Source organism: Camellia sinensis, chromosome 6 (assembly GCF_055761805.1).
Source record: "Camellia sinensis isolate YWXY chromosome 6, ASM5576180v1, whole genome shotgun sequence".
Classification (NCBI taxonomy): domain Eukaryota; kingdom Viridiplantae; phylum Streptophyta; class Magnoliopsida; order Ericales; family Theaceae; genus Camellia; species Camellia sinensis.
In genome coordinates, this window is record NC_138966.1 from 97,115,035 (window position 1) to 97,141,049 (window position 26,015).

A 26,015-nucleotide genomic window follows, 5' to 3' on the forward strand; every position below is an offset into this window, starting at 1 on the left:
TTATTTTTAGTTTTTTTTAACGAGTATGTGTAATTTTCCTTTCTCTCAATAAAACAAAGTCAATTCTTTTCAGCATAGTTATTTTTTGTAAAAGATTGTATTAGTAAGTTAGGGACATCAAAAGCAAGGTTGGCTAGAAAAACCAATCTAGAGGTTGGCTGGAAAAACCAACACCCTTCCTAAGCCTAGGATAAGGATCCAGGCTGCAGGACGTTTGGTCGGAATAACCAAACACTTTACTTTAGGTTGGCTGGAAAAACCAATCTAAAAGTTGGCTGGAAAAACCAACACCCCTCCTAAGCCCAGGATAAGGATCCAGGCTGCAGGACATTTGGTCAGAATAACCAAACACTTTACTCTAGGTTGGCTGGAAAAACCAATCTAGAGGTTGGCTGGAAAAACCAACAACACCCCTCCTAAGCCCAGGATAAGGATCCAGGCTGCAAGACGTTTGGTCGGAATAACCAAACATTTTATTCTAAATTGGCAGGAATAACCAATTTAGAGGTTCGCTAGATTAAACCAACTCTTGATACTCTTTAACCGAATAAATGACATCGGCTAAAAGAGTGGTTGGCTGGACTAAACCAACTCTTCGTACTCTTTAGCCGAAGTAAAGACATCGGCTAAAGAGTGGTTGGCTGGATTAAACCAACTCCTGATACTCTTTAGCCGAAGAAATGACATCGGCTAAAAGAGTGGTTGGCTGGACTAAACCAACTCTTAGTACTCTTTAGCCGAAGTAAGGACATCGGCTAAAGAGTGGTTGGCTGGATTAAACCAACTCTTGATACTCTTTAGCCGAAAAAAGTACATCGGCTAAAGAGTGGTTGGCTGGACTAAACCAACTCTTAGTACTCTTTAGCCGAAGTAAGGACATCGGCTAAAGAGTGGTTGGCTGGACTAAACCAACTCTTCATACTCTTTAGCCGAAGTAAGGACATCGGCTAAAGAGTGGTTGACTAGATTAAACTAACTCTTGGTACTCTTCAGCCGAAGTAAGTATATCGGCTAAAGAGTGGTTGGCTAGTAAGCTCAGTCAGATTGCTCAACTAAGACCGGAATATAGTATCTCGGCCAAAAAATATTGTGTTTCAAGTTGCAATTAGAAAGCAAGCACAAACAGGAAAGCAAACCGAGATAACAGTTGGAGCAAAAGAATTCATTAAAAAACAAGTGCAAACATACAGATCAAACTGGAATAAGTGTTTAATACAAAAGATGATCTTCATTGATCAAATTCAAAGCAAACACAAAGGAGGGGCCTCAGCCCGGTTACAAGAGCAAAAAGGAAGAAGAAAATACTGAAAACAAACAACAAGAAAAGAAAGTACAGAATCAGTTGAACAGATCATCAAGATCAGCATCAATGTCAACACGAAGACCGGTTTCAGACGGTAGATCGGTCTCGATTGGGAGCTCGGTGTCTATTGGAAGCACGGTTTCATTCGTCAGGTTTTTTTAACCGTTGGCTCCAAATGTGCTAATTGATCGTTGGCTTGATCATTGACGACCGGGGTATTATTCGTATCGGTGTCTTCATCATCATTTGAACCTTGTAGAAACTGTTGTTGAACAGATGCAGTGTACTCCGCCAGTGAGCTCGGTATGAAGTATTGAGGAGGATTGTAGACCTCGGTCTCAGGTTCACAACCGAGCTGCACCACGGCTGCCCTCCAACCACATTTGAAGAACAAATCCTTAGCTGCCTCACATTGTTGCATGTAGAGGGCCTCCCCCTCCTTGAAGCCTTCAGCATTTGCATCATTCACTTTCTTAGATAGCTCTTCAATCTCTGCATTCTTCTTTCCTTCGAGTTTGACTAGCTCGCGAAGGTACTTATCCTTTATCATGGTCAGTGTCTTCTGTTTATCAGCATTAGCCGAGGTCACTAGTCCGATTAGACGAGCTACCTCGGCCTCTAGCTCGGCTGTCTTCTGTTTGGATTCTTTTAGCTCGGTGGTTTTTTCTTCAACTTCGGCCATGGCTTGCCTTAATGTTTTGCGAAGCTCCAGCACACGCTTATGGGCGATGTGGCTCTTCTGCATGGCCTGCAAAAGAAGGAAAGACTCGTGATCAAACCGATATTTAAGTTGTGCAAATTAGAAAGATCAACAGAAAAATCTACTTACAAGCACCATGGATTTCGTGGCCGAACGAATGGCTTTTAGTTCGGTTAGATTTTTGTGATGCTCCATGTCTGCTGGGAGGCACACACTCTTGGCAAGGTTGAAAGCCATCAGATGGTCTTTTTCAGTGACAACTGAATCAGTGTCCTGAATATCACGGTTCTGGAAAGTCAGTTTGGGTGCCCATTTGGAAGAGCTGGCTCGGTCGGCGTGCTCCGGTTGCGAGCTCGGTGGAGGGCTTGGTGGCAGAGTGGTTTCGTCTTCATCAACTAAGCGTTGTTCGGTCTGGGTAGTACGGGTGAGCTTTGTTCGGCATGATGAGGAGGGTTGTTGTGATGGTAGGGCCACCACGGTTTCTTGTGTTTGGTTTGGTGGTGGTACCTCGGCCTTGTTTGTCTCGGTCAAGAGGGCCCTGACTCTATTTCTCTTGGGCATTTCTTCTTCAGCAGTCAGTGGGATTAGGTTAATTTGTGGCAAGGTTGGGTCCGGTTCGGGGGCGTCCACCAACAAAAAGTCAGTTACTCTGACTTTTCGGCGGCCGCTGTATCTGTATGTCGGTTCGAAATTTAGAAGTTTGGCCCAACTTCTTTCTGGAAAACGTAGTGCGGCGCGGATAGTGTTCAAGTTGGGGTAACTGTACAAGGATTGAAGATGGGCTGAATTTGCATAAAGAAAACAAACTGTTAGTTCGGATCAGGAATGGGTAACCGAAATAAGCAAAGCATGCCAACAGACCGAAGTAATTATACCAGGTGCTCCTTTATTCCAGTTTATACTTCGGCCAGGGATCTGGGCTTGCTGGTCTTCAAAATTCCCAGACACCCAGAAAAAGTCATCATCATTTAAGTCTTTGTCCGGTGTGTCTTTTATTATTTTTTCTCTTCGGCGGCGTATTCTAAGATAGTAAACCCAGCCGTCTTCTTTTGACCCTATGGAGTACTGGTGGAAGATTTCGGCTAAGCCAAGGTTAATGCCAGCTCGGCGGTTTAGCTCGGCTATGCCCATTATTATGCGATATGAGTTGGTGGAAAGCTGGGTTGGGCATATTCTCGTTTACCTAAGGAATTCACAAATTAAGAGTTGGACTGGAAATCTTAGTCCGGTTTCTATTATTGATAAAAGAGTAAAGGGTACAAAGCCCTGGTTTCCCCAAGGTATAGCATCTTTTTTGGCTAAGGTTAGGTGGACATCGTCAGAGATGTTATAATCCCTTCGGAATTCGGCCAAGCCACCTGGTGTTTCTACTAAAAACCTATATTTACCCATTTATTCCTAAGTTATGTATAAATTATGCTTGGTGCTAGCTCGGTCGGAAAATGTTGTTGTGTAGCTCGGTTGAGCGATCAAAAGGAGTGCCTGGGCAACCTAAGTCTGCAAAGTGAAAAACAGAAGTGTTAAGCACAGATCTTTAGACCGTGCTACAAAGTAAAAACAAGTTAAGTCCTACTTCAACTTTGTGAAATGTTGCAGGTCCTATCTCGGTTTCAACAAGGTGCTTGGTAGCTCGGTTGGGGCAAGTGATTTGTTAGACCGGTTGAAATTCTAGGGGCAACTTTCTTAGTTCGGTCTGAACTAAGCGTGCTGGTTTAGCCCTAAGATAGTTTGGTCGGAATTGAGGCCTTCAAACACACTAAGTGCAGACTTAGTTCGGTTTGTTATCTTGGCTAAGATAAATCAAAAGATGGTCTTTTTTTCTTGTTAAAACTATTGGTACAAGTGTTGGTTCGGTTGAATGGTCTGGCTAGACTTACACATAACATAAACAGTATCCTAGTTTGGTTGAGATGTGTTTATGGATCAAACAGAGTGTTCTACAGATTACTTCATAAAGTTCATGGGGTTCTCATGAAATTTTTTCCCAAAAAACGTAAGGCAAAAAAAAACAAAAACAGTGTTTTGTAAAAACATATGAACAGATTGCTGTGGATTGTATAAAGCAAATACGAAAACAATAAAAGCAAGAAAGATGGATTTGAGTGACTTACCAGATGAAAGGGTAAAAGCACTGAAGATGAAGCAATGGCAGTGAAGAACACGAGCTCCTTAGTTACAAGAAGGAATGCGAGAAAGAGAGAGAGAAGAGGTAAGTAGGAAGATGTAATGATTTGAAAGAAAAAACGAAAAAATTTGTTTTTGTGGTTAATGGCGGGAACTGTTCAAATTTTGCGAAGTACGAGGGCGGCGTGACAGTTGCAAAGGGCCAATCAGAGCCTGCCACGTGTCACTAGAATGGGAAGCGATTCAGTTTCTGTGACTGAAGAGACGTTTTGGCCGGATAATGATAAGCTCGGCTAAAATGTAGCTCGGCTAAAAAGGCTTGAGAGTTTTTAGCTCGGCTGGAAAGGCTAAAGGGTTTTTTAGCTCGGCTGGAAAGGTTAAAACTTTAGCCCGGTTTATAGACAGGTAATCCCTATCCTGCTACGCAGATGGAATTAAGGGGCAATTGATAGGGAAATTTATATGTAAATTGGGCCGAGTTGGGCCGTTGTGGGACTCAGTGCGAAGGGTTGAGTAAAAATGCCATAAAGTTACTCCAGTCCCAAAGAGGTTAGCTTGGTCACCATACTAAAACTTGTACCGGTTGTCGCGGTATGGTTAGTTCGGTCGCTACAGTTAGTTTGGTCATGGCATAGGGAACCGAAGTATACTGAGCCCTCTTCAGGACTTAGTTTTGGGTTAGTTCGGCTTAAACTCTTCTATGGATAGCTCAGTCTTGGCATGTGAAGCCGAGGTTGGAGAAAAGCAAGGAAGAACCGAACTAACAGTTAGATCGGTCACTCCAGTTAGTCTAGCATGGCAATGTTATTTCGGTTGTATAGTAGTCCGGCCATGGTAAAACCATCTCACTTGGTTTAAGCAGTGAGGGGAGTGTTGAAGGATAAGCATTATCCTTCAAGAGTATGAATCCTAGGAGGACTCTACATGGAGAAGTAAAAGTCCTACTTGGATTATGCCACATGAAACCTATAAAAGCTCACAAATATCACCTTTGGAGAGGTAACACATAACTTTGATTCCTGAATACACGGAGCTTTTGTCTACTTGTCTATTTTTCTGACTTAGGCATCGGAGAGGTTTCCGGCAGACACCTGCCGGCTAGCTCACGTTTATATTTTCAGGGAGTAAAGCGACGACGTTTGGAGGAACGCGGACTTGATCAACAGGATTATACGAGAAGGTTTATTCTTTATATATATATATATATATATATATTATTTTTATAATTCTAAGATACAAACATAACATAATCTTTAAAAAAAAAAATACATTAGAGATATGAAAGATATTACAAACAAAATGAGACTGACTTCTAATACAAATTATAAGTCAAACGAGTTACATATGATAGATCTAATATATTGTATTATATTGTTATGTATAAAATTCTAACTTTGATTCAAGCTTATCCTTAGGACATGAATTCGGTGACGCAGGTGCATTAATGCATCAAATGTGCTGTGCCACCCAAATTTCTAGCCCAGCACCTAAGGGATCAAAGTATTTTAATTAATAATTATTCATTTTTATTAGTCAATTTTTCATTTTCAGTTTCATGTATATTTATATGACGACTCTTTATTTAATTTGAAATTTTAGACAACTTTTTTTTATGAAAATAATAATAATAATAACATCCAAGATTATATATATTTTTTATTTTTTATTTTTTAGTGACAAAAGAAAGAAGGGAATGGAGCAAATAATGAATACTGTACTTTTTTACCCTTCAATGGTTGGCCCAATGTATGTAGTATGCAATATTAACAAATGACAATTTACCTAGTTATTCCAAAAAGGTTAACTTCTTCTCAAATTAATATAACCCAAATACACTCCCAAGTTTTATGATCATGTGAAAGTCATAAAATAAGTGGATGTGGATACATGATATTATAATTGAGAGTCTATTGGGACATTTAGAAAGTCTGTTGGAGTAGTTCAAAATTATTATTATTTTGTTTTTAGGATCTAGCATTATTCCAATTCACTAACTTAACCATACAATTTGGGCTACAAAATGTTTTTTTTTTTTTTTTTTTTTGGGCACTTTTAAAGGGGCAAATTGAACCGAGCATTGTCCTCTATCATTTTCTTGTAATGACACACAAACTGAGAGGGGAGATTTGTGCGTTAGTACGGCCGAGCTACGATAACGCCGATCATGACGAACCGCACGCCGCCGAGCAGACTCCTCTCTGGCTCGGCCCAGCAGCCTGACTTGCACGGCCGGAGAGGTCGACCGGCCAGACACGAACCAATGCCTGGTTGAGCTATAACGCGGCCGAGCGCGCAGCAGTGTCTGATGACCAAGCTAAGAGCAACCCGGGCTAGGCTATGGACGCGGTTAGGGCCGGCACGCTTCTGACCGACCAGCCGGGATGAGTGGGCTTCGTTTGACCGAGAGTAAAGGTAGGACGGGTGGAGGCTGGCATACCTCACAACCGGTTAGCCTAATGAACCGGTCAATATCAGCTCGGCCATGAGTATCGCCCTTCGGCCCCTTCGCAAGGGATAGTCCGGCGATGCATAGCTTGGTTGTGTGCATGTGATGGCAACTCTCCACAAATGATAGGCCGGTCGTGGTATTCTGGTCAAGTGTGCCACCTGGGCCAATGGCGTGAGGGGTAGAAGAAATCTGCTCCAAGCATGCGCCAATACCGTTGGACAGTTCTGCGTGTACTAGTGGGAGGACTAAGCCTTTACACGAGTAAGGTGGTGAGAGGCGAGCACTGCCACCTGTCCTGGGAAGGACGGCAGAGGTAGTGCGCGCATAATCTTGAGGCTGCATGGCCAGCCTTGAAATATGGAGGAGGACGAACGTTAGAGGTATGCAACTTCTTCCCCAAAGAGAATACTCTCTCTCTATCAGTCTTCTTCTTCCTCAAGTGGACTGACTTGATCGTCGGAGGGTCTATTCGGCACACCACCGCCGGGCAGCTCACCGTTTCTGTGTTGCCAGGTAGACGCCGTCAAGAGAAGCTTGGAGTACAAGGAGTACGAAAAGCAGAAGATATTTCGCCCCGTACATAAACCAACCGTCTAGATTTGAAATTGAAACGAAATAACATTAAAAATGATCATTTTTATTTTAAAATTCCGATTCTAAAACAACATTGCTTTATTTGACTTTAAATTTAGATAATTGAATTATCATAACGAAAGAATTACAGGAGGATCCGGACAAAAGAGCTGTTCAAGTCTTTTTAACGGGCTATAAGAAATCAATGCAACGCTTTGACCCTTTATTTTCTTCTTTTTTTTTTGATTTTATTTTTCATTAAAAGTTTTAACCCAACCACGTAACACATTAATTAGTAATACTGTTTCGCCACATCATAATATCTACTTGTCAAAATGACAGTAACACAGAAAATTAATCTCGAAATTCTGAAGAATTAACACTAGAAAATTCCAAACTAATGTAATTTGCTCGTATATTATTCATCATGAAACCAGAAAGAAATAAATGAATGAACGAACTAGTAATGTAGTTCTTTACAAACCTTTACAGTGGGTATTTTACATCTCAACTAAAATCTATCTCCAGCTTCTAATTTTTTATCAGTTTAAAGTGGAACAAGAGGACGTAGCAGGATCATACAAAGCAGGAAGCAAGTACTTCCTCCCGTTAGCACCATTCGCATTGTAACTAGCACCCGTTGTGGGGTCCACCAAGAGGTCCCCAGGGTAACCCGGGTAGGCCCCCTTGCCATAAACACCAGGACAAGCCGAGGCAGCTTCGAGCGGTGCACCTGCCGAACCCTGGTAGTACCCATTTCCAAATGGGTTCGTGACTGTCCCAGCCAAGAGGCTAGCCAGGTTGATGAGCATTCCATCTAGGCCCACATCGTTGTTGGGTGCTACCAGGGGTGGAGTCTGTGGTCCGTACATGGGCTGGTGGAATGGCCAGGCGCATTGACCCGGGCACTGAGTCACCGAGTTTCCGACCCAGATGTAGGGGAACTTGTAATTCCTGCCCTTAATCTGGGAAGTTTTGGCAGAGCCATGGGTCCCACAACGACTCATACAGAACCCATCAACGGTGACATCGGAGGCAGTCAACACAACGTTGACGGTGTGGATTTGATCGGCCTTGGATGCCAGCTGTTTGATCTGTTTCTCTGTGAGCGACTTTCCGAGCGAGCAGTTCTCATCGAGTATTTGTTTGCCCAAAGAGAGTGACAGAGAGAAGGGTTTCTTGGAGTTGGCGAGGTGGTAGTAGTTTTGGGTAGTCTTCCACCACGTGGCAACCGATGGTTGGGTTTGAGGTGGGGAAAAAGACAGGGAGGTGACGAAATCAGAGATAATGGCTCGTTGGGAGGGATTGAATTTGCCGTACCAAATAAGGTTGATTGAGATTTTGCCAGAGAGAAGAGGGCCATGGTGGTATTGAAGGAGATTAGTCTGATCTTGAACCAGCTCAGTGAGCTTTCTTGAGGCAAAGGAGACATGGAAGAGAGAGACAACAAAGACAAGTTGTAGAATGAAATGGGTTGATACAAGAGAAGCCATTTTTTAACCTTTGTGTTTGTTTGTTAGTTTTTTTTTTTTTTTTGGAGAGAGAGAGAGAAGCTGAGATGGTTTGAGTTTGTGAGTGACATTGAGAGGTGTAGAGTTGGTGGTATTTATAGAGGGACTTTATGAACCATTCTATAGAATTTTGAAGGATGTGTGTAGTAATCGAACACGGGAAGCGAACCTGCTGAGAAAGACCCACAAAAGCTGTCTATGCGCGGACTAAAATGAAAAATGCCTCAGACCCAAGTTGGGGGTCACTGGGTGATGAGTGGTGGCTTTCCATTGGTTAAATTTTTTTTTTTTTTTTTTTATATGATTTGGACGAATGAGGGGCTGCTACTCAGTGGGGGTCGACCCCCAGCGGGAGTCTGTAGCAAAGTTGGGACTAAAATATTGGAAAGTGTGTTTAGTTTAAGTTTTTTAGATTAAGTTTTTTGAAAATTAAATTTTTTAATTTTTGTGTTTTTTTGTTTTTAGTGAATATTTTTAAAATTTTAATTTTTTTTTTACTTTCTTAGATGGACCTTACTTAGATGTATCTAAAAAGTAAAAAAAATTGTAAAAAAATAAAAAATAAAAATATAAAAAACATACTGAATTTTCATTTTTTTTTGTATTTTTGGTATTTTGTGAATTTCTAAAAGGTTTTTTTCATAAATTTTTTACCTTTTAGGTATATTTATGTTAGGTATGTCTAAAAAGTAAAAAAAATTACTTAAAATATTAAAAAAAATTCAGTAAAAATAAACAAAAAATACGAAAAATAAGAAAATAAAATTTTCTGAAAATAGTTTTTAAAAAACTCTAACTTCACTAGTTTTTTTTTTAGATTGAGTGGTATTCACTAGTTGGAGCCATGTTTGCTGCACCTAATTTTGGAAAGTAAGAAAAAAAGAGTAATTTTTAGTTTTTTTTTTAAATATTTTTTTTAAATGCATAAAAAATAGAGACATGTTGTTGTGATTTAAATAAGTTAATAAATTGACAAATTGACTTTTTTTTTGGCTAATTGCCAAAATAGGCCTACATGTTAGTAATAAATTTTTTAGTCAATCAGAAAAGTATTAATTATAAATATGACAATAATTACACCAAATTGGATAATCATTATTCAACAACAAATATTTACAAGCTCAAAAATTATTAAGTCCAACAATCACCGCAAAAAAAATATCAAAATTTAATGGCAAAATTTATTTTGCTCCGTCGTAATTAGAAGTTGGAATATTTTACTTCTATAGTTCAAATATACTTAGAAAATTCTAATGTGATTTTGAACTAAAGTTTCAGTTCTTTCATCAAAACTGACAGAAAATATAGCACACATTCTTTTTTAGAAGTGGACTTGATTTTCTGAAAACATAAAGTGAAATCAAAACAACAAAAAGATATTTTTTTCCTGTCTTTTTCAAACCTAAAATTATAAGACATTAATTAAAATTAAATTAAAATATGCAATTAGGGATTGATTTAAATTATAATTAAATTAAAATATAAAATAAATAATAGAATTAAATTAATTTAAATATAGTTAAGGATTGATCTAAAATATCAAATATAATTAAGTATTGATTTAAATTAGAATTAGATTTAAAAAATTAGGAATTACAATAAATAATTAGGAATTTATGATTAATTGTGATTTAATTGAATTAATGTTAAAAATTATAAATTATGTGTATGAGAGAAAAAAAATAACAAAAAATGATAGAGAGTTTGGGAATATTACAATCATTTCATACCTATAATTAATAGAGTTAACGATTGCATTTTTATTCAAAATCATATGAGAAATGTCTAGTTATACTTAAACTATAAGGGGTAAAGTGTTTCGACATCAAAACACAAGATAGCAAAATGAAATTTTCCGCAAATTTAAGAGTTTGTTTGGTTTGTTTCTCAGGAAAAAAAAAAAAAAAAAAGTTCAGAAATTTTTTTGAAAAAATGGAAACTCTAAGATAAAAATAAATATCAAAAAAATATTTTTAAATTTTTAAAAATTATTTCTACTCTCTCAAAAGATAAAATTATATAAAAAATGATAAGTATTTTTATTTTTTTTAATTTCTTTTGCCAAATTATTTTTTAATTTAAAAAAAAAATTGAAAACAACTTTATGACAATCAAATCTAATATGGCCTAAATATAATATTTCTATGTAGAGAAATGAAACTGAAATAATAAAAATAAATTACTTATAGAAATATTCTTGTATCAGAAATTAGAACAGCAATCTTTGATCAAGTCAAGTGCACTGTGACACTCTGTCCTTAAGTCAAATTCGCCACCGCACAGGTGCTCACGGGTTATTGGCATCTATCTCCCACGATATAATGATCAGAAAACACATATTGTAATAGCACTACAAACAATTTGCCAGGTGATTCAAACCTGTGTTCTACAACTCTTTGAAAATTCTATAAACTAATATGAAGAATAAATGTAAGAAAGAAGAAAACAAAAAGCAAATGAATGAGAGAATCTACTAGAAAAGGTCCTCTATTTATAGGTACAAAGGTATCTGTTCGGATGAGAGAAAAACCCTCCAAATATGTGTGAAATCGTGAATCGCTGGAAAAGGAAGAGAGATGATCGGAGAATGCACTAGTTCAAACCAAAATTTGACTTTCACACAAAATTTGAATTCAAATTTTTGGCGCAAAATTTGAATTAATTCAGTTAAAAATTCAAATTTTCCCGCAATAATATAAAAAAATTCAAACGAATCTTTTCATCCAACCCATAACCCGGCTCAGCCGAATGGACGACAGTGCGCGCACGTGTGTGGTGGATTTGGGTTAAGCCTATTTTGTCCATAATTCCTCTCCTTGCAAAACTTGGAGTGTCCCTTGGGGACCTAGAACTTATATACTCATACAAGCTCACTTAAAGTTTCAATGTGGGACAACTAAAATAAGGAAACTCACATTTGACTCTTCAACTTCCCATTTCCTAAACCCGAAAACGACGTAAACTTCTCATTCACTCATAAATGGTTTTGACGGACTGTCTTCACCGTGTAACTTAGCATGCGGCAAAAAACACGCCACTTCTTAGACTTACCCCAAAAGACATGTGGGCCCCGCTTAAATTTGGACTCAAAGTTGGTTCAAAATAAGCCTAAAAATCTAATATTCCAACAATCCCCCACCTGAATAGAATTGATGGAGAGAAAATGCAACAACATGATATTTTTACAGAGAGTACAAAAATCGGAGATATTCTTTAAAGTATAAGTAACTTTTGGCTTTGAACCTCCCCTTGTGCTTTGAAGTTTCTCTAGATCGAAATTTTTCTGAAAAAATATTGAGAAACCCCAATCATTATGAAAATATTGCATGTCATTTATCTTATAAAATCTTAATATTAGAAATCTTAAAAAAAAAATCCCAATTTTATGATATGTAGCATTGCTCGGCATATAAGTTGACCTTTATATTTATTTTGAAAAAATATGCAGAAAAATAAAAAAGTAATGTGAACAAATTAGTTAATAAATTAATAAATTGATTTTTTAAAATGTTGTTAAAAAGGCCTTAGTGCCTAATCAAACATGTTTAGCATGGACTTTTTTGGCTATTTAATCATAAAAAGACTCTTTTAGAAAGTGAGTTAGTAGCCAAAAGACAGTTTTTAACTTATTTTGAGTTACATTATCTCTTACATTTTTTACACATTTTTTTCAAAAAATAGTCAAAAAAAATAAAAAAAGTCAACTTTTAACCATCTTTCCAAAATAACCCAAAATATACTAAAACGTCAATAAGACAAAATATTACATCCAAATCATAATTTTTTTTTTCTTTCACAAAAATCAAAAAAACTAAACATTTATATTAAACGAGACTTTTTAACTCTAAATTGAAATAATCAAAAAAAATTAACCCATATTCCAAACAAAGGCACATAATGAGAGTAAAGTTCACTTTATATAATTGTGTGAGCTTTAATCATTGTGAATGAACAATAGGAGAAAATAGAAGAAAAGTGGGTTGATTTTTTGACTTTTTTGGTCTTTTAAGTCTGGAGTTAAAAAGTCTCGTTTGGAAAAGATTTTTGACTTTTTTTATTTTTTTGTAAGAGAAAGAATGTAATGATTATGGATTTGATGTAACATTTTATCTTATTAAGTTAAAAAATTTATTTTATTGTTTATGATTAAAATAATCAAAATGTATTTTATTTTTTATGACTAAAATAATTTTTAAAAAAAAGCTCCAAACTTGGCTACCCAAATTAAGTGTTCGTTTGGCAATGATTTTTTTAATTGACTTTTTGACTATTTTGATTTTTTTAGCTTGAGATTTTTTTAGTCGTTTGATATTCTTGTTTAACTTTTTGACTTTTTGACTTTGGAATGGTATGTTTTATTTTTATCTTTTTACTTATTTTGTGCTTTTGTAATTTTTTAACTTTTCTTTATCTTTTTTTAATTTTTTAATCCAAAATATTTACCAAACGACCCCTAAGCCTAAATTGAGCTTGTTTTCTATTCAGAATCTCAATTACAAGGACAGCTATGATAGAGACCACTAAAAAATCCCATCACTAATAGCTCTAATGAGTTGGAAAATATAAAAAATAAAAGAAAAAAGAAAAATATAAGAGACAGCCATCACATCAAAGGGAGAGCCACCTCATTAGTGCTTCCTTAATGCTCCTTTTTTAGTGCTCCCAAGCATTAATCTTACAAGTACTCTCCGTCAGCTACTCTCCGTCAGCTGTACTGAAAATAATGTGTGCTAGCGGTATTTCAAAATTGAAAAGTTGACCATTACTTTTAAGAGAGACAGAGAAGCAACGGCACTCTTTTTTTGTTTTTTTGAACAGAGAAGCAACGGCACTCTGCAACGCGTCTTTGTGAAGTTGAGGAAAGACCACGCTCCTACCTAGCTCCGTTTCACAGTATTGCGCTACGAAAAAACTAGAGGAACATGTGCGAGCGCGGTTGGCAAATGGGTTTTTTTTATATATTTTTTTGACTAAATTAATCTCAAAAAAATAAAATAAATTAAAATATTAATAAAATAAAATTTCACATCTAAATTATAATTATATAAAATTTTCTTTTATAAAAGTTAAAAAAATAAAAAAATCAATACAAACGAATTTTTTAGTCTAAGGCTAAAAAAGTTAAAAATCATAAAATTAAAAACCCAACATACTTATCAAACAACAAAAAAATTAAAAAATCAACCTACTTCTCAAACGAAACCTTCTGTGTTGTGTTTGTACTGTTCCAAACTACAATCCAATGGATTATATGAATTTAAAGATACATCCTTTTCTTTTTTTGCCGTTCTATACTAAAATCAAATGAACAATGAATGAATTTAAAGATAGATCCTTTTCTTTGCTACACAGCCAAAAACAGAGAAGTATTACAGCTTATTTACAGTTGTTTGCCCTTTGGATGGGTGCTGTGTGGGTAGGCTGGCTTTTAATTCACTAAAATGTTTTCCCTAGGAGGGCTCTTGGGTTGGAAATTTGTAGGGTGACAAAATAATTCGAGGTGGACTCATGCTTTAGTCATTAAAAATTAATTTGATTTCGTTCACTAATTAAATTAGTCAATTTTAAACAAAATTCATTAAAAATTGTAAATTAAGTTTAAACAATTAATTATTTATTTAGCTCGATTTGATAAATTTAAAACTATATAAAAATATCAAATTACTCGAAAATGATTTGAAAAAAACTCGTTTGAGATCGACTCAAATGTTTAATATATCAAGCTTGAATAAATTTTAAAAATCAAAAATTTTTTATACTAAACTTGAACAATTTGGAACTATTGGAACTATATGACAAGGGATTTTGGGGCCAATTGGAAATATGAGGTTAAAATCATAAGTGTTGGTGGTCCAACTTTTCCTAACAAAAAAAGTTGCACCCACCACCTTTCTGTAATTATTTTCTCGTCCCAGCACACTTCCTAAATCATTTCTACAAAGACGAGTTTGATACCTTTGTGGTGAAGATTTAATAATTAAGACATTTGACATAGTAGTTCAATTTTTATGAAGAGAAATTTAATATCCATTTTAGTGGTACTTATTTTGCCTTTATTATGGGGATTATATATAGGTAGTAGTAGAGTACTTGTTAGGCTTGGGTTTAGGTATGTCTTGTTGATTTTTTAATTATTGGGAACTAATATTCTATTTGATGATATAAATATTTTTTATACTCATAATTATTTTCCGATCGTTTTATCGATTGATCCAAAAATACAAAATATATAGATGTAATCTTTATCATTTCTATCCACAATCTCAATAAAGTTTAACATTTGAAAAGCAGAATAGATTTGAAATTTAACTCTTCCTTGTTCGTAATTTAATTTTTCCAATTTAGAAAAATTACAAAAATAAAAAATAAAAGAATTTAAAAGTTCTTTATGACAAAATAAATCATAATTTTTTAATTTTATCACTTTAAACTCTAATTTTTTTTTTATTTTTTTTAATCTAAATCATTTACTTATTTTCGTTAAGTAAATTAAAAGAAAAATAATTTTTCCATTAAACTCAATTGTATTTTACAAAAAAAGTCTAAAATATTTTTTTTATTGAGTTTAATGGCTAAAATGCCAATTTTCTGTCAATTTTACTTAATGAAAATATATAAATAGTTTAAATTAAAAACAAATCAAAAATATTTAAATTTAAATTGACAAAATTAAAAATTTAAAGTTTATATTATTATAAAGGTTAAATTCTGAATTTTATTTTTTTTATTATTTTATTTTTGCTATTTTCAATTTCAAACCAAATGTATAAGCAATCCCATTCAATCTCTACACGTGAATTTTTCCCTCTAAATTCAAGCATAGATTCTGCAATGATATTGTAATATTCTATGTTGATTTGTGATGATGCGTTTATTCCCAAGGAAGATGGGTCAGACTGATCCACGCTTCTAACGGATTTGCTGGTTTTGATGTCCACGAAGTGTGCCTGCAAAAAGGATCCAAAAGGGGAGGTAGTCTCCCGGCGGACACTCCGACGATCAAGTTAGGGTAGAGTAGATTGACTATGGAGAAAAAGAAAGTAAGGGATGAACAAATTAATCTTTATCGCGTCTCGAGAGCTTCCTTATATCATTTGCTTATCATTTCCTTGTCCATTCTCAGCTGTCTTATTGGCTGAAAGTCTATAGTCTAGTTGATATTGTTTATGGTGATTCTGCGTCCTCCAGCGTGAGGGGTCTTCCTTGCATTTAATGCTATGTTGGCCTCATTAAATGGCTAATGTGGGTGCCATAACTTTGCAGGATCTTTGTCAGCTTATGTAGCTAATTTGCTACCTGACAGGTGTTTGAACGCCAGTGGTCTTGGCTCAGCACTGGCTTCTCAGAGTTATTGGAATTTTAGCACCCGGGCTGTGGGCTAGACCCTGCTGTGAGCTGGGCCTTCTTGGGTGCCCATCAGAATCAGTAGTCCCTCATTTCCGAGTGCAGCTTTACTCCGACGAAGGGAATAAGAACGAAAACAGTAGTCCCCTAAGATGCGACCGACCGTGGTGGAATGGGGCCGAGTGGTGTAATGACCGACCGAAGAGGAGGGCGGCCGATCGAGACGGTGGTTGGCCATTGAGGAAGGTGGCCGGCTGACGAGTAAGGTGACTGTAGCTCGAATTTTCGTGTCCCCTTTCGGAAGACAAATAAGCCTTATAGTATCGAACTTCTGCGGTTTTAAATCTGATCTCACAAGTGCAATGTGAAACAGATAAATACAAAAGAGTCCAAATTTGGAAAATCTTTTGGAAAATCGATTTTGAATCAAATTGCCAAAAATGGACTGCTTTGCTAGATATAGAGTCGCCACCTAAATATTTTTGGAAAATTTAGGAAACCCATGACTCGTGCCAAAGGTCACGTGTCCGTCATTACCAAGATTGTCTCACATCGAGAACTTAGGTACGAGAGGGGAAGGTCATGAATTGAGCACCCCCGCTCACCCGATCAAAGATTGACCTTTACTAATCATGATATGAATCTTATCTAATTTATATGTTCTTGTTCCGATTAATAGGCTAGCATTACTATGTGATGCGCACACACATAAGTATAGACTAATTTGCAAGAATTGGAATACTTAATCTCATGTTTGGTTTTGAAAATTATTTTGAAGATGTACCACTTGAAAAAGTGATCGCATATGAACATTACTCAAATTATTCTAATTCAAGCAATTAACCTTTATCCACAAGTATTCAAACAATTTATCATTTAAGTACTTCATGACAAGCATGCTAGACATGGCAACAATCACACTTATGCAATATGCTAAAGGAAGTAAAAGCTCACCTAGTATTCCAAGCCAAAAAGATGACAAAGTTAGAAAAAATACATGATCCTAACTATCTAATATGACTAATGCAACGCATGCAATATGCAATTACTAGGCTCGGCTACTAATATAACATATGAAGCAATTTGATAGCATGCGGTCTAAGCACGTATTCAAAGAAGTATTTAAACTACAATACAATTTAGAATAATGTACTGAGCCTCGATTCATGCAAAAAAAGTGGATGCAAACATGGAGTGTGCTAAACAAAGGATGATGCCTTAAACTAACCAACATAAGCTAGTAAATAAAAGGGAGAAAGACGTAGGGTTGAAAGACATACATTATTACAATTGCTTGCCCTCGCGTAGGAGGGTCTGAATAGCTAACTAGCTAAACTAATTAACTAGCTATTACAAATCTAAATGAATAAATTAGCTAAACTATTTGACTAACTATTACAACAATAAATTAATAAACTATTCTAGCTAATTAACTAATTATTACAAGACAAAATTAAATAATTAGTTTAGCTAACTAATTAATTACAACATAAAGTAACTAAATTAACTACTCTAATTACTCCTCCTCAAGAAATGAGGAATACTCATGCATGCGTGAACTTTCCATCCGAAAAAGCCATCGTTTCTGCTGCCAAATGCCTTTGTTGCACAGAAGAACACTTGCACTAATTTCCACCTCATAAGCAACTCTGTTTTGTTTCAACAAGTCATTGCTAGATTTTGCAAAGGTAGCCAGTAAGCTAGAAGTTGTGGCCTGCCGGCCACAAACGATGGCCTGCCGTCCATAGGAGGTGGCTTGTCGGTCACTGCTACCTGGTTCTTTCTGCTGCAACAGAGAGCAAATAGTGTACAATACAGCGCATTCTCAAGGGTTGTTTGCCCAACTTACCTCTCCTTATCATCAGAGAGCTCAAAGGAGTAGTAAATTTGATTCACAAACCATCAATCGATGCAATTTCATTTCATGATGGCCTATGAACCAAAGTGTGCAAGTTCAATAAATGCAACAAATAAGACTCTTAAACCCCCTCCCTATCATGTATTGATCAAGGGAAGTGGTTGACATTGACTCTTGAACCGTTTACATCACTAGCAAGTATGAAACGATTCAAAACTCAAGGATTCAATTAACGTCTGATTGAACCCAAACTTGATTATTATCTTGCATCACTTTCGTCCCCAATTTTATTACTCCATTTTAAATTACCAACCATTCCTTAGTAAATTAAGTCCAAAGGTGAGCTTTAAGTCCTCTAATGAAAAGAAGCATCAAACAAAGTGTTGTTTTAGGCATGAGAGAAGTGTCATGCCGTTGGTAATGAACTCCTAAAGAGATTAAACCATTAAGCACAAGACCTCAATCTCATACTTTAAACAAGCAACTAGTTTGAATCAACAAATCAAAAGTCAAGAAAGGAGGGAGGTTGCAGAGGTCATTAAGAGTGATCACAAGTGTGAAAAGCCATAAATAAACACTATCAACTCAAATAGAATGGTGGCTAAGGCTTAAACCACCAAACCTATGAGGACTATTACACTATAAACATGCAATACAAAGCTCAAATGTAATGAACACCCAAAAATAGTCCTAAAACAGGTCTAAAACAGTCCTAAAACATGCTGGAATTAAGCTAACAAAAGCTAGAATAATAAGGTAAAACATGGAGCATGCTAGGCTAGTAAACAAACACAAGGAGGGGAGGTTATCCCCTTTATTTTTGGGACTTCAAAACAACATTTTAGCCACTAAAAAAGCTCTAAAAATCATTGTAAAAAAGCTCAAAAAGAGATGGTGTAAAGATGGGAAACGCAAGGGTAAAGGCTAGAAGAGCAAGGTGAAAAGAGGGGTGAACCACCCCTCCACCCTTTGAGGCTTCAAACCACAAGTTTCAGTCCAAAAATACAAAGTTTATACAGCCCAAAAACAATAGAAAAACAATAAGAAAACTAACAACTAAAGCAAAACAACAAGCAAAGCCTTATACCTCTTGAAGAGAAGACCAATTCTAGGCAACAAATCAAGACTTACACACCATCAAAAGCTCAAACTAGGCTCAAAGGTACCTCAACTCAAAGATAGTAAGGTTTGGTTAAGAGTGAATAGGCAAAAGCTTGCAAAAAGCTAGGAAATTGCAAGAGAGAGAGAGAGAGAGAATTTTTGCTCTAAAAATTCCAACCTTAAAAATGGAAGGGAGAGAGAGAGAGAGAGAGAGAGAGAGAGAGAATTTTTTGCTCTAAAAATTCCAACCTTAAAAATGGAAGGGGAGGCCTCCTATATATAGAAAACCATACAACTCCCTTAGAAATATCAATATACACGTGTAAGAAGGTGCATGCATCTGTGCCAACAGTTGGTACAACTGGCAGAAAAATATCTGCAAAACACACTTGTGGCCGGCAGCCAATAGCAAGGGCCCGCAAGCCACAAGAGATCGCAGGCATAAAAGACTCTAGTTTTGGTCCAAAAATAAAGCAACAGGTGTGTAGGGTTTGAAAGGCTCAAAGCTACGGTGTTCCGCCGAGGACTTCCGAGCACTTAACAAGCATACACACATTCATTTTTGGGTGTGCAAGTGGTGACGTCCAAGTCGTAACAGCAGTCAAAAATGGAATGTCTACAGTTACTCATCTTTGACAGAACTCGGAGTCATGAAATGACGTGAGTGAATGTCAAAGCCCAAAGACGACCCATTTTGACAAGGTCGTAAGACTTGGACAAACAATCAAGACATAAATTAAATGGTTGCGCTCGTAAGCTGCCTACGTATCCCTTTACAAGGAATCAAACCAGCGTAGTTCTATGGCAAGATATAAATGATATGCATGAAAAAAATTTTGAAAGCTAGACTCACCCGCTTCTCGAAGCCGACTATTTTGAAAACTCATGATCATGCATGATGATGCAATAAGCAATAACATATACAAGCAATAAGCAATAACAAGTGCAATATATGAATGATAAGCTTCAAGCTTAAAACCAACACAAGTTCCATGCAAAAAGATATAAAACACACTCTGACCACGTCAAAACACGAGACGAGAAAAGAAAACACCGCTCAGGATCACATTTCACGCGTCTTGAGAAATTGAGAAATGAAAATCGCTCGGGATCACATTTTACGTGTCCTGAGATAGGAGCAAAGCCACTCGGGGTCGCGTTTCACGCGTCCCGAGATAAAACCTACCCAGGTCGCGCTTCACGTGTCTTAAGATACAAGAGAAACTACTCAGGCTCGCACTTCACGCGTCCCGAGATAAAACACGCCCAGGGCCGCGCTTCATGCGTCCTGAGATAAAAGAGAAACCGCTCTGCCTCGCACTTCATGCATCCCGAGATTACAGAGAAAAAGCTCAGGCTCGCATTTCATGTGTCTCGACATAAAAGAGAAACTGCTCGAGCTCACGTTTCATGTGTCCCGAGATAAAAGAGAAATCGCTCGGGCTTGCATTTCACGCATCTCGAGATAAAACATGCCTAGGGCCGCACTTCACGTGTCTTGAGATACAAGAGAAATTGCTCGGGCTTGCGCTTCACGTATCCTGAGATAAAACACCCCCAAGGCCGCACTTCACGCATTCTGAGATACAAGAGAAACTGCTTGTGCTCGTACTTCATGTGCCCGAGATAGAAGACAAACTGCCCAGGCTCACGTTTCATGTGTCCCGAGGTAAAACATGTCTAGGGCCGCGCTTCACGTGTCCTGAGATATAATAGAAATTGCTCGGGCTCGCGCCTTATGCATCCCGAGATAAAAGAGAAACCGCTCGAGCTCGCACTTCACGCATCCCAAAATAAAAGAGAAACTACTCGGGCTCGCGTTTCACGTGTCCCGAGATAAAAGAGAAATTGCTCAGGCTCATGCTTCATACGTCCCGAGATAAAACACGCCCAGGGCCACGCTTCACGCGTCCTGAGATACAAGAGAAACCGCTCAAGCTCGCGTTTCACGTGTCCCGAGATAAAAGAGAAATCGCTTGAGCTCACCTTTCATATGTCCCGAGATAAAACATGCCCAGGGTTGCGCTTCACGTGTCCTGAGATATAAGAGAAATCGCCCGGGCTCACATTTCACACGTCTCGAGATAAAACATGCCCAGGGCCGCGTTTCACACGTCCTGATATACAAGAGAAACTGCCTAAGCTCACATTTCACACGTCCTGAGATAAAACATGCCTAGGGCCACGCTTTACGCATCCTGAGATACAAGAGAAACCACTTGGGCTCACGTTTCGCACGTCCCGAGATGCAAGACAAAAGATATGAAGAGGAATAAACGTGTGCGATAGATACATAAAGTGAGCAAGTGCGATAGATGCACAATGTGAACAAGTGAGAGAGATGCACAAAGTGAACAAGTGTGATAGGTGCGCAAAGTGAACAAGTGTGATAGATGCACAAAGTGAACAAGATTGCATATCAATAGATTGACAATGCATGTTCCATGCAAGAGAGATAACCGATGTACGATGTTAATTGAAAGCATGTTCTATGCAGGAAACAAAAAGCATATTCTATGAAAAATTAAAAGCATATTTTATGCAAGAATCATGATTGATACAGGACACGCGTGCAACATAAGTATATGTGAAAATGCACATTCTACGCAACAAAAGAGAACAAATATGTAATTCAACAAAACGACTAAAACCGATATTCGGTGACAACCTCTAATTTACCTCTCGGAGACTTTGCAATATGATCACAAAGGATACACCTTGTTCATGTTGGCAAGTGGGGAACTTTGTGCGCCAAAACACAGTTTTGAGCTCCCTTAGAAACAATCTGGACCAAACAGTGAACCTTCCATACACTTCTTGGGAAACAAAGACACAAAACAACATCAGGACACAGAGGAGGGCCACCGGCAACTCGCTGGACACAAGGTAAGAGCGTCAGCCACCTGCCGAACACAGATGTGGCCTGCTGGCCACCTATTGGCCACTCGTGCTAGATCGGGGGTAAAAATGTCCTTTCACCTCGGGTCTTTAAATATACCACCCCACACTCCATTTCCTCACTTCTACACATCCGAAAACCCTCTCCCTCTCTCTCTAGGTGCTTTCTCTCTCTAGATTTGCGCTTTATACACGTTTTCCAATGCCCTACGCAAAATATTTTTCGTAAAACCCTCATGATTCTCTACACTTTGAACCAATCAAATTTTGATTTCGTCACTTTTTCTGCATTTTCACCACTTTAGGCTTGTTCCCCTCGAGTTTCTCTCGGGTTTCGTGAACTTTCCCAAGTTTTGGCCTTTTCTTCTATTTTCTCTCTCCTAGGGTTGACTTTTTCTAAGTTTTCCCGCTTTTCTCCATTTTTCTTCTTTTTTCACCCACTTTTCACCCATTTTCCAGATGGCGGATGATATGCCTCATGACAGAGCTCTTCCTAAGGTTCCACTGTGCTTTCACCTATAGCCGAGATAGAGGAGCCGTAGGTGCCGAGGCTGGCGAGGTGGCTGAGAACATTGAGGCTGATCTTGAGGCAGAGTTTGCCCTAGAGCTCGAGCTTGAGCCACTACCACTGAGGGTACGTCTCTTTGGTCCTACGACTTATCACCCCAACACACATATACTACCACTTGGAGGCATCAGACGCTTCAGCGATTTTGTTAGTGGTGTGCCAGAGGATCTCTTACTGAGGGAGCTAGCCTCCCACCTTTCATCTAGCGCTGCCGAGATATGAACTCTATTTTCATGTATTCTTGCCTTTCTTTTAACTACATTTTTAGCACTGCTTTACATCTGATTCACTTGTTCTTTGCCACAGGGAGACTCCCATACTTACATAGGACATGGTGTGACGACGGCAAGAGATTGGTCTGATGAGCTCCCCATCGGGGTCCGCGACATTGTTGACGAGGTTGGCTTTGGCCTATTCTGCTCCGGACTATCATGCCTCATAGCGAGCCAGGCCCTCCTCGAAGCGTTGGTGGAGAGGTGGTGGGACACCATCGATTCCTTCCACCTCTCTACTACTGGGGAGATGGCGATGACTTCCTACGACTTCGCCATGCTCACAAGCTTAGGAGTAGGGGGTGATTCGATCCCCTTTGACATAGACATGGGTAATTGGGAGGCTGCTTGGATCCACTTGTTAGGAGCGCATCCACCTCTGTACCGGCTGACCATGGTGAGATACAGTTGGTTCACCGAGCAGTTTCGCGGGAGTGAGCCCGAGACACCAGAGGAAGTGCAGCAGTACACCCGGGGTTTCTTGATATTTGTCCTCGGTACCACCTTGTTTTCGAATAGATGGAACACCGTAGGTTTATACCTGCTGAGCGCCCTAATGACCCTACCTCGGGTGCGATTTTATGATTGGGGCAGAGCTAGTCTTGCCACCTTTTACGGCTATATGAGCTCTACTTCCTGTATGAGAAGAGAGCGGGTCAGAGGCTACTGGCGAGCCTGGGAGGTATACACTCCACGTTCTACTTTACACTTATGCCTTCTACTCCACATTTTCTGCTTTATATCTGTTCAACACTTGTGCTTTCTGTTTTGCACTTTATATATCTGTTCATGCTGTCGATAACATTGTTGTCATTTCCTTGCAGTTGTGGGTTTACGCGTAATTTTTGTCTTTTGCTCCAGAGCCTATAGAGGAGATCCCCCTATTATCCCTTACTTGTGACGGTACGACGGTCGGTGCCGGCGCCGGAGTCCTGAGATATTCTCCTTCTTTCGCCGCTACTTCGATCAGTGGTCGTCGATGAGGTAACCCAGAACTCACAGTCATTTTTGCTTTAATACCACTCTAATTCATACGTTGGCAACTGACAGCAACTAAAAATCTGTACATTCTCTATTTGCAGATCACGTGGCAGCCCTGGGCAACGATACCAGCCAGGGTTTGGGACCAGTATGCGGGAGCTTGGGGCACATCTCGCTTTCGGACTCTATCGTAGGGCCTAGTCTGCCGGGCTTGGTTTCTAAACCAGCGATCTGTATGCTAGATCGTGGGATCGCTTGATCCATTCGTTCTGATGCCACCATCGGCGTTTATAAGGACAACGGATAGCCTACCAGTTGACGCGATCATACAATTCCTAGTAAGCCTAGAAGTTGACTTCTTTAGAGGAGAGGGTGACTACACGACATTCACTCAAACCCATCTTATGCCTCATTTGACGGGCGCTCACACAGGCGAGGGAATAGGAGCTCCTATGGCGGGTGAGGTGACTCAGGCGACCAGGGCCCACACTAGAAGAGCTCCCCCCGTCAAGCAGACTACCTGTTGGTTGGAGCTTTCCATTGTGCTCACATGTTGGTGGCCGACTGGGACTGCTTACTAGATTCTGATCGAGCCGGCAGAGGCAGGGCACGAGTATGTTGGAGTTCGAGGCATGTCTCAGGTATGGACCACACTTTACAATTTGCACCCCACATTTCCATTTCAGATATGTTTATTCCAGACATTGATCATCCAAATGCACTTGCTGACACCTACAGAGTATACGGAGAGCTTCCTCGAGCTAGTCGCTTCTCTGATGGACATGGTATAAAGGAGGGGGATGCTGCTTGGGCTCCAACTGTATCCAGGTAATTTCCTTCAGCTCAACATGCATTTCATTACTAACTCTATTGTGCATCACGCTATCATATTTCCACTGATACGTCGAGATTTCAACTGTAGTTTTTCCCAAACTACATTGATAAACTGCATTGGCACATTGTACTCATACTGTATTTGATTTATGCATGACACTTATTTTGCATACTATGCCTGTATTTGATACACAACGTAGTTGATATGTTGACAACTGTTTTTCCCATATTCCATTTATGTCGAAGACACCAGCAGCGGCAACAGCACCAGCATCGGCAGTACCTCCTCCAACAGCAGAGAGGAGAGAGAGGAAGGCCCCAGCACATGGCTAAGATGTGCGCCACAGTCAAGGTAGAGATAGGGGCACCCGAGGCCAGATCAGTCCCTCAGAGCTCATTTTGAGCGACGATGATACTGAGACTAGTGGCTCCGAGAAGGCAGTGAGTCGACATACTAAGTTATCTGAGAGTAGAGATGATGATGATGTTGGCTCGGGGTCTGAGAGTGGAGGCAACGCTGAGGCAGGCTTTGAGGCAGGGAGAGGAGATAATACCAGCTGTAGTTCAGAGTCTGATTCTGACAGTGGTGCTGATAGAGACAGTGCCCCTGAGTCCCCTCTGAGGAAGAGGACGAAAATGGCCTCTCGAGCCTGAGACAACTGGTGCCAATTTTTATCCTTTTTGCTTAGTTTCTTTTTGTTTGGTAGCATTAGCACATGTATAGCTTCAGATAGATTTTATTTTTTTCTTTTAAAACTTGTACTCCTCTTTTATAAAAAACCATGATCGGAATGAAACCTTGTAGTTTTTATGAAAAGTGTTGTTATTTTTTGCACCATGAGTACCATATTTGCATGAAATGGACATGGAATTGAATTTGCCAAGAGTGCACTTAATCGAAACAATGTTCTTAATCGGGTAATGAGCCGACCAACAACCAAAATACAAAATACAACTCGATAAACAAAGTAAAAACAACTCAAATACAAATAAACACACTTGTTAAAACCAAAAGACTTAAAACAAAACCTCAAAACACAAAGATCGAGACAAAATACATGTTGCCAACACTACCTAGCACACAGGTGGACGGCAGGCTAGAAAGGAGAGCTGCTGACCACAAAAGGAAGTTGGCGGCCAGGGGAGGTGGCCTGTGGGCCAATGAGGTGGCCTAGTGGCCTGCCGGCCACAAGTGTAAGGAATCTCCAGATTGTTGACAGTTGGCTTCCACTCACAGCCTTATTTTCTACAAAAGGTTCTCTTTCATGATTTCTTCTTCGGAACCTCCTTTCAGCTGCTATTTCTTCCACAAATGGAGATATTCCCTGCCGAGAAGCTCACGGATTGGATAGGTACTTTAGATGGCAGGGAAAAGGTAAATTTTTGGGGTTTCGACATAAACTCACTTTTCTCGTTGAGCCACATTCCACTTTGTTTTCCGTTCCTCCATGCCGAGGCTCGATGTTGGGACCCGATTACGCATGTGTTTCACTTCGGAT

General features: G+C 38.7%; 1 protein-coding gene across 1 annotated transcript; it reads right to left on the bottom strand.

Annotated features, from left to right (window-relative positions):
• Positions 1-7,539: 7,539 nt before the first annotated feature.
• Positions 7,540-8,857, bottom strand: LOC114300638 (protein PHOSPHATE-INDUCED 1). Its single transcript, XM_028245496.2, has one exon. The coding sequence runs from the start codon at positions 8,640-8,642 to the stop codon at positions 7,692-7,694; it is 951 nt and encodes a 316-aa protein (XP_028101297.2). The 5' UTR covers positions 8,643-8,857; the 3' UTR covers positions 7,540-7,691.
• Between the last annotated feature and the right edge of the window lie 17,158 nt (positions 8,858-26,015).

Bases quoted from the DNA above. Each gene is read 5' to 3' on its own strand.
- LOC114300638 (XM_028245496.2), bottom strand. From the start codon at position 8,642: ATGGCTTCTCTTGTATCAACCCATTTCATTCTACAACTTGTCTTTGTT.